Genomic DNA, 12423 nt, shown 5'->3' with positions numbered 1-12423 from the left:
ATCAAGGAAGATATATGGTATTAGGTCAGTAATGCTGAAATTTTGAAATGGAGACAAGTCTCAGACTGTATTAAAATGTAGGGGGGATTATTTTGAGTTTAAATAGCTTTCAAATTTACCAGGATTGATTTTTTTTATTGATGAGAAGTTATTTGTCAAATGTATCATCTTGATCTGTTCCTTCTAGCAGCCATAAAAAGTAATTTTTTTCTCCATAGTACAAAAATGTACTAAAAGAAGATATATTAAATCTCCATTAACAAGAAGTCTGACCATAGATTGCTTTTTGACAACTTAGCCAGCAGGATTGTATTGATGTTTCCTTAGATTTATTCATTTTGAGTGAACTTCTCTCAGAATATTCTCCAGTAAAAGATTTTTATTAAATATATACATTTGTCTACCAAACAGGACTATAGTCAAGTGAGGGATAAATGAGGCATGCTTTAAATCCTATTTTTAAAGATTTTTAACTAATATAAGTTATCAGAAATATGCTCATGAAAAGTGGTTATATTTTGCTCAGAACAGCCAACTTTGGGACCTAGATTTTGAAAAGAAACATAGTAAATCTGACATTTAGAAGAAAATAGTTTCTGAGCTCAGCACTACATTATAATTAAGAGACAAGGACTATGAACAAGCATTGTAAATCAAAGTCGTTTGGGGAATATATGCCAATAAATGGTAATAGGTGTTCTCCACCCAAAAAGAGCATCTCTGATGGAATTGCAGACTCTTAAGTCCAATATATTGACTCAGTCTAACCTGCTCTCTTTGGAAACAGGATTAAGTTCCAGAAATCTGAAGATAGATTGCACTCTAGAGTTAGAAAGTAAACTGCTTGCAAAGGAAGAATAATCTAAAAGGGCTTGTAAACTTTTTGTAATGCCTAGACTATCTAATTTCAAAAATTTCATGGGTAAGTTACTGTATTTTAGTAATAACCAAATTCCACCCCCCCCCCCAAAATGATTCATGCTGAACCTCAGTGCTCCTATACTTTGTTAATCTGTCCAGCTATTTGGAAGAATAAATCCTTTGAGGACTACATAAGCCTTCTTTGATTTTCAGTCATTAATACAACGCCATCTGTAGGACTGGAGGTAATCTCAGCAAAATAAACCTCACTTTGATTCTCTAGTTGGAGAGTCAGGTCTGAATAGTATTCAGATCTGAAGAAAAGGGGAAATGTACCCTGTAAGGCAGACGGGCTTCCAGATAGATAAAAGTGCAGCTTCTTTAAGGAGCTAGGAATATTTATCCTTAGATTGTTTTCTTAAGATTGGTTTAAAAATTTCAAGAATTGAGGAAATCTGCTTGGCGTTTTTAATCCCAAGATCTTCGGAGGGTTAAATGTCAGTTCCTCCCACACAGGAGGAAGGGAGTTTTTACAAACCGTTTCAGCCAGTGTCACACATGTTCATCAAGTCTCAAAGGCAGGAGAATCCATCCTTTGCCTTCATTTAATCAAGGATATCAGAAGGGTGCTCCTTATTTCCAGCCAACACCTCCTTCACTATAATTCACCTCATCTCTTTCAATAACTCAAGGAATTGGGTTGGTTTGTAATCCCTCACTCACTTAAGTTTTCACAGAGCTAAGTCATTTCCAATTCCCTTTCAAAGTCTAAAACCAACTTACTTCCCTTATGGCAGAAGGTCCTTTCTATCTTCTCCATGGAAGTCAAACTGATGTGGCTTATTCTATTCGAAAGGAAGACTCTTAATTTATCATCATCCCAAATGTCATACACTAGGCCCCCTTATTTTTCAATAATCCTATGAGCAAAAATTTGCCTTAAAATCCTGTGGAATAAAATTGGAAATTTTAGAGACCTACCCAGCTGCAAACTAAATTAATTCATTCCATGAACATTTAACAAAAAACTACTATATTCTCTCAAATAGTTCATGGTAGAGAAAAAAAACAACCAATAGGCATAATTAAACATGGTTTGGTAAGTGATTTAAAAAAGATAAGTGTGAGTTAGACAAGTGGCTGAGGAGAACCAGTTACTATAGATTTGGGTCCTGGGCATTTCTCCATTGCCATAGAAATGGGGAACACATTCCCTTCTTGTACTGATCTAAATTAAGAGATGTCTCTCTAGTATAGGCCATATGCTAAGTTAGCAACCAGATTTAAATTTTTGAGACATGCAGAGCTCTTAAAATATTCTCACCCAAAGACATATGTTTAATTAGATTGGAGTTTGCCAACTCATGTTTTAAAAAATTAAACTGGCAATTCAGAATAAATTGACTTGACAACTGACAATACATCTCAAATCTTTACCTTTCTACTTTTACAGCACAGTTTTTACTATTGTCATCAAAATGGCTCTTCTTTATCTTCCTCCCATCACAAAAAATAAAATGATTTTTATCCCATAATTTTCATTGAAATAATTAATCCTATAATTTATATGTGCTATTTATAAAATTGAGCTACTCTAGAATTTTTCTTTCTTTCTTTCTTTTATTAATGTCAGACTGCATCTGGCTGAGCCACCAGTTTTTTTTGTTTTGGGGGACTTTGTTTGTTTGTTTGTTTGTTTTAGGAAGACTGACCCTGAGATAACATCTGTTGCCAATCTTACTCTTTTTTTTTCCTCCCCAAAGCCCCAGTACATAGTTGTATATCCTTGTTGTAGGTCACTCTAGCTCTTCTATGTGGGACGCCACCACAACACAGCCTGATGAGCAGTGTGTAGGTCCGTGCTCAGGATCCAAACCAATGAACCCCAGGCCACCGAAGCAGAGCACGCAAACCTAACCACTCAGCCATCTGGCTGGTCCCCGGATTTTTCTTCCAAAAACACGTAGCTTATGAATTAAATTTATCCTGAAAATGGCAGACAGTAATGCCACTTGCTGGAAAACAGTACCTAACCCTGGTCTGATTTTATCCTGAGGAATATTTGTGAGGAAAGGAACAGAGAACTTAAATTAGAGGAAAAAACGTATACTTTCATGGGAAAATATTAATTACTATGAGACAATAAAGATGCATATTATTTGATTTCATGGAGATAATTCTTCCTTCTTCTTTCTTTTCCTCAACACAGTTGCACAATAAAAATAATTTGCTTATTTAGAATATTAATATGTGCTCTTCAGTTTAACTTTTCACCTATTGCTATCTGACTCAGATGATAAGAAGAAATATTAAGCAGTAAGAGAGAGAGACCTTTAACATTCTCTGAAAAGGACAGCAGTACACACACTGAGACTAAAAACTAAAGACCACATCAAAATTACTTTCTCTACAGAGCTCAGTATATCGTTGAACATATTGTCATGAGGTCCATGGACAGTCACAAATGCTGTTGGTCTGATTGCTTTGTTCCTGCTTTGCAATCTTGGAGGAAATGATTACTGGCAGGAGATTAAGCCAAAGATCCTGAAGCTAACAAGTTAAAATCTGATGCCCTCCATTTATCTCTTCCTATAAAGCCTCTCGTGAAGACTCAAGCTACAAATGTTCCCTCCTAAATGTTCATGGGGAAAACAACCATAGTATACAGAATAAGCTATAAGTTTAAGTTTTGATGCAGACACTAAATTACAGAAGTACCAGAAACCTCATGTCCCCCACCAACAAAATGTACTCTTGAAAATTATGGGCTTCTTCTAGGGTGATTAAAGCTGAAACTAATCCAGTGATTCAATGACAGCTTAATGTCTGATTGGCATGGATGCCTATATTTCAATTTGGAGAAAATCTCACTTTTAAACATCGTATTATTTTTTAAAGCGATTCCGTTTCCTCATTAATTATACTACATGCTATAAAACAGAATGTGGTATAAAATATCAACCATTGGTTTAATCTGGTTGGGGGAGAGGATTAACTGTTAAACTCTCTAAGACTTGAATTAAACCTGTTGCTTCTACCTTCAAGGCATGCCACAGCGTAGACACTAACCGAATGTTATACTGAGACGGCAGCATCGCTCTACCCCTGAATTGTTGTGTTCTGGGAGATAGTAAAGGAATCTCAGAAAAGTTTCTGTGATTTAAAATATTCCAAGATATTAATTCTTCCCAAAATAGATGAATCTCTGACAGTTAGAGTCTTAATTTTCCCAACCAAGTCAGAAACAATTCCCTTTGATTTCAATGGCATAGGATGAGTTCTATTGTGTAAACAGATGGGTAAAAAGGCCTAAATTACTAGATTTATTTTTCAAAACTACAACCACGAAGGGAGTAGCACAACATCATTCAAGAAATATTAGTGGAAATGAAAATAAACTCTCATAAAATCTTAGGATAACACTTTTGCTATTTAAAAATTTTTACAAAGTCAAGTTCCTTATTGAGGAACTTAAAAACATGGAATACAAAGAAAAATAAATGTGGAATTATGCAAAAGCTTGAAAGTAAAAACAAACATCATGTCTTATCTTGTGACCTTTGAACAATTCAAATATTTATGATCCAAAAACAATTTATCTCAGCCAAGAGACAATTACCCACACTAGTGTTTATACAATAATCAATGCTTCCTAGAATAACATTATTTTAAGTTAGACATTATGATATTTACATGTTGCGCTAAAAATAAAAATAATAATTTTCCTAAAAAGTAGGTTTTATTCAAAATTAAAAACACAAAACCTCTCTTATATGCATTTGCATTAGGTTAAATACACAGCGATACCACCATATACATTTACGAAATGGGTTTGGGATGAAATTAGAAATTAAGTGAATGATTCTTCATTTTTAATGACTAACTAATAGATTATAGTCTCTAAAATCCATTTAACTGGAAGAGAAGGGAGCTGGTAGATAGAGACTCTGGAACCATAAATGACATCCAGCCTTATCTTACAAAAGTCTTTCAAGAAGAATTGTTATTATCCTAAATAGAAAACTAATATAGTGGCACTACACAGGTGCAGGGGAATAGGCTAGGTTAGAGGGGACAAGTGTGATGGAAGGATGCCATGATGCCACAGGCCCCTATTCTGTATGCCTGGCTGCTGAGGAGGAGAGTTTCTCCCATTTCTCTGAGGGCAGACACTGATGACCAGATTTCAGAAATGTCCATCTGAAATGGGCAGAGGGTCTGTGTGAGGAAACACTGTCACTGTAACTCAACACAATAACCCCCGACAACAGGATAAGGGGCTACTGGTGGAAGTGCCACTTCCTGCATCCTCCTGCACCTCCCGGATCCTCCTGAGATCAGTGTGTGAGGCCCATCTCATCTTTTAATGAGCTATAAAAGGTATAAATTCAGAAGAGAAGCCATAGAAAAAGCTGCTGATCTCCCTGCAGCCCAGTGACCTCTCAGTTCAAAGCATTCAGCCACATAGAGCACAGATTCTGGACCACATGTGGATAATTTGGAATTAGTTATCAAAGATAGATGATATAAGAGATGCTGCTCACTAATGTTCTCCTGTACGCTACTTAGCATTTCCCACTAACAATTCCTACCTTTTAAACAGGACATCATACAAAGGTTTTATTCCCAGATCACACTAAAATAACAAGAATGTAGATTCATAAGCCAGTGGTCAAAATACCACCTGGTTGGCAAACATTAAAGTCCTGACAAAGGATAATAACAGTATCTGAAACACTATAATTACACAGAAACATGGACTTAACACTCTAAGCGATAAATTGCCTAAGTATCATAAAAATAACATATGAAATGAATAATTTCATAGATTTGGTAATTAATTTCACTTTGATTCTGATGTGATCCTCCATTTGGCCTTCATTTGAACATATATAATGTGCTTATTAAACAAGAGGTTTGATTTAATTTACCTACTGAAACAGAATCCTCTAATTTCATAATTAATAACTCTTAATAGCAAAGCAAAAATGCCCTGGAGCCATGTAAAAGCAGCTGGATCATTGGAACTGGTCTCAAATCCTCCCTCCCATTCATGGAGGTGGGATCAGAGGCTGATGGGAATAGGTAAAGAGATTTAGCCCATAATAGGATCTAAGTGACTAAGTTGGATACTCAGCTAACATGTTTCCATCCTGGGGAAGCCACTATTAATCACGAGTCTCAACCAAGGTGGCCAGTTGCTTACATGTAACCCCATTTTACCTATACTCTCTTGATCAATGTGAACAGAGCTGGAAGCTCTTGAATATAACAACCATTTAAAATGTCAAAGGACAAGGATTTATCCAAACCCAAACCCAAAGTTTCCCAGGGCTGCTTGAGAATGGATTGGACAACTCTAGGCTCATATGTAGCCTCTAGTGATGAATCAATGATGTCTCCAATTTATTCACCAAGGTGCTTTCACCACATCATCCTAAATTAAGGGCAGCATTTTATTTTAGTAAAGACAGATCTTTAAAGCAGAAATTTTAGAAAACATAAAAATGACATGAGAAATATAACATTCACTCTCCTTTTAAGCCAACACTGACCTTCTGTTCCAAAAGCAATGTGTTTGTAGGGATTGCTGCAAAAGCCTTGTAGCTTGACTTGGTCTTGTATTGCTAGAATGGGTAACCAGAAAGCAAGAGTGGAGATGAAAAGAGGGAAGAATATGACATAGTTTTAGACTAGTTCTACCAAGTTAAACAAGTTATCAAACGAAGAAACCAGTTATTATGCTTGAACAACTTGTTTTCGACAGAAAAAATTAGCTCACCATGTTAATATTTTATTAGAATGAGAAGCAAAGAAATATCACAGTAAAAGATCAGCCTAGGGATTATAGGCAATTATACGCTATATAGTTTCAGAACTTAAAAACATCCATTTCTACAAAGTTAAATATAAATTTCTCATTAGCAGGATTCCCTCATAGGAGTACTAATCTATAAATGTGGGGGGTTTTGTTTGATTCTCAAAGGAAAGTGGTTCTTTTTTATAGTGCCATAATTAACAAATATTATGCCAATAAATTTAATTGAACTCTTGATACATTCTCTTTCATCATTCATAAAAACAAAGAGCAGAATACATAAAATTTATCAGCAATTTTTAATAAGCAGAATATTTTGAACAGAAGTGATATCAGCAATTTAACTCCATAGTGCATAAACTAGAAAGCCAAGCTCTTGATCTTAAACTCATTTTTTTAAACCTCATCCTCATCTCCTGCACTTTCTAATACAGCAGTGTTAATTAATAGAATGATAAAACATCTTGGGTTTTAAGGAAAACAGAGTAATACAGTTCAGTTTTGTGGAGTATTTGGGGGAGAGGGTTCAGCTTGAGGAAGTTGTGGAAATCAGGATAATAAGCATAATCAAAAGCCCAGTTTTGGTATTACTCTGGGTGCCAAGCTGCTTAACCAAGTTCAAGGCTCTCACCCCTTCAAAAGCCCCTGTCTCAGGTAGCTTGCCCAGGGGCCCAGAACCATTGGGAGATCAGCGCGCAGCCCAAGCTGGCTTAGTCCCCCGGAAAGCAGACCAAAGAGTCTACAGATGAAGACAGTGTAATCAAATAAAATAAAACCTTGAGTTTTAGGGATGTAATTGAAGTAACCTCCATTAAACTGATGTGAGGAAGGTAAGAGGCTGACACATTCATTTTCCTTAGGAAGAAGTGGAACTAGAGAGAAACGAAAATGCCAGACCTGGAGGAAGAAAGCCTCAGGTCCCTTTGAGCCCTAAGTCTCTATATGCAGCTTGCATTGTTGTGGTCTCCAGACAACAACGTATTTGGATGAGGACTGAAAATGAAATGCCAGCTCTTCATGAGCAATAAGACAAATTACATACACTGCCTCATTTAATTTTACAGAAGCCCAACAACAAAAGAGTCATTACGAAGAGGAGAGGTGGTGAGGTCAGGTGACCTGTCTAAGACTACACACCAGAAACAGGTTTGGAACCCAGGCCTGCCTGGCTCCACCATCCATGCTTTCTCTATAGGATAATATTTTCTCCCAAAGAATATCTAAAAGGACAAATAATACAGAATAAAATGTATCATTAACACTCCATGATGGTTTTATGGATATTTAATTGTAATATAGTCACAATAATAATAAAAGTAGCTAACAATCACTATGATCCAGGTACCATTCTAAAAGCTTTATGTATATTCTCCTGATTATCACAACAAACCTATTAGGTAGATACTATCTTATATCCATTTTACATATGGAAAGTAAAGTACAGAGATGTTAAGTAACTTATCTAAGATCACTTAGAGCTAGAAAGTCATAGCTGGGATTTAGACGCACGCTCTTGAGTTCAACTGTGAGCTTCTCTGCCATATGCCCTGGCCTCTCATTTCAGGACATATAATCATTTATAATCCTTGTTCTCTTATCCCCAGCTGCCCTAAAGAATATAGCTGGAGAAGCCTATACAGAGATATATCTTGCTATTGCACACAAAATGCCACAGAATCTTAGAATCAGAAGCAATGGTGAAGGCCATCTGGTTGAAACCTCTCATCTAAGACATGAATCTCTCTGATCCTCTGTTCAGCCACCCCCTGAACACTTGCCTACCTCCCAAGGCAGCACATTTAGCTCTAATTGTTGGAACTGGAAAACAATTCTCCCTTATACTGAGCCAAAATATGCTTCCCACTGACTTCTCCATCGGTTCCTATTTCTCCCTCCTTGGAGTCATGACTCGTGCTAAGAGCTCTCTTCTGCATGATAGTCACATGGCTGTTTCCACAAACGCCCTCCTTACCGATCCTCAGCTAAAGAATTTCACTATCCTCATCACTTGCCTCTGTCAATATTCCTTTAAATTTTTAAAAAGTGTGTGCTTAGCTAGATGTGCTTTAACACAGAGTATAATATAATCATCACCTCCATGTATTGACAATAAACTCAATTAGTACAGTGAAAATGATAATAATTGGAATTGTCTCCCTGGTTTTTGTGGTGAGTTTAGAATACACAAGAGAGTGAAGTTGGAGTCATTTCATATTGTTGTTTCACATTAAACGTGCTGTCACCCAAAATCCCTAATCTTTTCATCTTTTTTTAACATTTGTTGAAATTAAACTCCATCCTGTAGTTATGCTTTTTTCTCTAGATCCAAAAATACTACTTTACGTCTTATCTCTATCCAATTCCATCTGATTAGATCTGGCTTGTCATTGTAAACTATGAAGATAAGAATTTTTATATTATTTCATGAACCATCTTGTTAAGCATGTCATTTTTATCTTCATTCAAGTCATACACCACGTAGAGGGAGCTCTTGCCTACTGGGTTCTGCCAACTTGGGTTTGGCCAACATCGAGACATGCTGTAAGTCTATTAGATATGGCAGTTTAACAAATGGATTCATTCAACAAAATATTATTCAGTTTCTACTTTGTGACATGCATTGCTCTAAATATTGGAAATACAGCAGTGAACAAAACATACAGAGATTTTACTCTCTAGAGCTTACATCCTAATGAACAGAGACAAACTATAAACAAATAAATAAGAAAGCAAAAGACAAGTCATAGAGAAATAAATAATACGCAGAAAATTGAAATAGAATGATGGGATAGAGAGTGACCTTGAGGATGCTTCAGACTGGGCACTCAGAACAAATGTGAGTTCACAGAAATATGTCATTATATCTCACGTATTCCCCCCCGTTCTTGATATGCTGAAAGACATCACAAAGGATAGAACTTGGAAGGCATTCAATAAATGTCTTGCTTGAAGAAAATGTCTGACTTCCAGTTATAACTGTTTTTGTAAACATTCACAAACTAAGAATATAGGCCATAATTTTCAGAATTTATCATTTTTTGTATGAAAAATGGAACATATGGTTCATTCCTTTTTTCTGGTACTCTCTTACTTCCTATCATTTACAATAGTTTTGCAATAGAAAGAAAAATTTCATCTGTTTTGAGATACAATTTATCTAGACCAGGAGATATGAACTTATTCAGAACTTGTTCTTTCTCTTTCCTCATCTATCTTAGGCTTTATGCTTCTCTGAGACATATGCAGTATTTCCTTCTCAGTCTGAAGATCATTCTTGTTGCCATAAGAGATATCTTTTCAGTTCACTATATTTCCACTGGGTTCTCTTTCCAAAATTCTAATTTAGAACATATTTCCTCTTTAGCATTTCAAGGCTTCCAGGTGTTAAACCAAATTCATTGGTTTCCCTTCCTTGGTTTAAAATTATAAATCACTCTAGTCAAGGTAATTATAACTTAAATAATAGCCTGTAGTATTACAGGCTGGAATCACTATCAGCTAATCCTAGACGGGAAAAATGACCAGCGTGCCCCTGAATCTAGCAAAAAATTCAGTAATACCTATTGTATCTCTCCAATTTGTAATCTATGCTTTCCATCAACATTTAATACATATTTAATACATATTTCTTGAATACCCATTACATGACAGGTGCAGGGCCAAGTTTAGGTTTAGAAAAGGAAATGGCATTTTAGTACACAAGTTTATCAGAGCTAACCCTACTCATAGGCAATACTAGATATTGCAACATAAATCCTGAGCATGAAGGTGGGGACAGCAAGAACATATTCTCCCCCTTCAGGAAATGCTCCCCACCACTGTCCTACCCCCCAATGCTGATGTATAAAATTCCACCACAGGCTCCAGTAATAAAGACCCATGAAATCTCAAAATGAACTATCCTAGTTGCCTTGAGAATTAGGAATTTGAACTCACAGTTACACTTTAAGTACAGGTGAATGGCAGACTCTCAGATTACGTAAACAACAAGAAGAGAGAACCCTGGTGAAGAGCCTCCCTACCATCGTGGCCAACCTCTCCTTCCAGAAGCATCCATGAGAAACGAGAGCATCACTCTAAATGTACACTTCCTGCTCCTCAGTGAGCATGCCTGCACAGCCTGCGTCAGAATCTCCCTGAGATGAAAGCTCACCCTCTTATAGCTTATTCTTCACACAGCAGCCAGATAGATAAGATTGTGTCAATTACCTATTCAAAACCCTCCAATGGCTTCCTGTCTCACGCAAATTAAAAATCAAAGACTTAGAAGTGGCCTACACACCTCCAGGACTCAGCTCCCAGTTACTTCTCCCTCTGACAACCTCAGTGTTCCCTCACTCACTCCACTCATGACACATGGGCTCCTTCAACTGTTCTTTGTAACTGCCCCGCCCTCTCTGGGCTCAGGGATTTGTCCTGATGATACTCTCTTAAGAAGCCTCACCTCCCAGGATGTCACCTTCTCAAAGAATTCTATCTTGACCACGCAATACAAACTCGTGACACCGTCCCTTACCCTGCTATACTTTTCTCCATACCACTTATGACCTTCTAACGCACAAGAAAATTTACTTACTTGGGGGTAGGGGGAATATTGTTTGATTATTTCTCTTCCACCATAGGATATAAACTTTCTTTGAGCAGGCATTTTTGGCAATTTTATTTGTCGCAATATCCTCACAACTTTGAAAAGTGCCTTGTACATAACAAGCACTCACTACATATCTATTGATTGAATGGATGATTTGTTTGAACCCAGATTAACTATTTTAGCTCATGGAGGTACGTTCCGTATTGCTCATTTCCCAGATTACATGTGGATCAGCAGAAATGCAGAAAATCATCTAGAGACTGTTGCCACCAAGTTTCTAGTGTGATGTATTTCGAAATGTTTTGATGCCTTAAAGGAATGAGAGTTTGTAAATAAAACGCCAGCTATAAAAGTTCATGAAATATCAAAAAGCTCCAAACTGACTCTCTAAACAAGCTATGTGTCCAAACAGCTTTAAGGCCAGAGCAGGCACACCACTGCAGCCCTCACAGATAGAAAAGGGCTTCAGACCATCTTTAGTGAGTGGCAAAATGTGTAAGGTTTTGATGTAATGGCCATCCCAAATTCCCAAATGGGACATCACCATAACTCACTAAGCTAAAAATTTAAACTATTTTATAAATGAAGACAAAATATATTGGGAGCCCAAATACAACTCCATGGATTACTTTTGTGATATTCAGCCTCTCCCATGGGAAAAAAATATCTCAGACAATAGAGATGTTGATGAAAGAGTAGCCTGAGAAACTTTCAGGGAGATGCCCATCCTGTCTAGGGCCATGATTATAATGTGAAATATTTTTAAACTATATCTGAAATTAAAATGTATGAATTATACCCTGCTAATGCAAATAGATTCAGAACCTTGAGATTCTATCTATGAAAAAGAAACATCAAACATGCTTTATACCTGAATTTAGCTCAGCCATTCTAGCTGTTCCATTTTATTTTAATATCAAAGGACAGTAGGGCCCAGGCTTTGAACTAATATCCTTCAAGAATTCATGTTTTAATCTGATGGCCGTCTGTCTTCTGGGACCTCTCCTTTCGGGATCAGGCACTGAGTGAAGCTGATCTCAATCGGAAGTGCTTTGACTTCAAAAAGAGCCCCGTGCTTGGATTAGCACCACAGTGGAAGGAGCAAGACAAGAAACAATCCATAAAAGCATAGAAATTCTTTGATATCCCAAAG

General features: G+C 36.7%; 1 protein-coding gene across 50 annotated transcripts in view; it reads right to left on the bottom strand.

Annotated features, from left to right (window-relative positions):
- Positions 1-12423, bottom strand: part of MLIP (muscular LMNA interacting protein) — a 232125-nt gene that overhangs the window by 90660 nt on the left and 129042 nt on the right. For 41 of the 50 annotated variants that reach the window (XM_070586268.1, XM_070586275.1, XM_070586292.1 and 38 more), the window contains one exon: positions 6417-6488. The exons of the other annotated variants lie outside the window; for them this stretch is intronic. In XM_070586268.1, the coding sequence (XP_070442369.1) occupies positions 6417-6488 (72 nt within the window). The remainder of the gene's footprint in view (positions 1-6416; positions 6489-12423) is intronic. 50 annotated transcript variants of the gene reach the window in all.

Source organism: Equus przewalskii, chromosome 19, assembly GCF_037783145.1.
Source record: "Equus przewalskii isolate Varuska chromosome 19, EquPr2, whole genome shotgun sequence".
Lineage (NCBI taxonomy): Eukaryota > Metazoa > Chordata > Mammalia > Perissodactyla > Equidae > Equus > Equus przewalskii.
The sequence above is the reverse complement of the archived record's forward strand: the minus strand, read 5'-3'. Positions and strand labels throughout refer to the sequence as shown.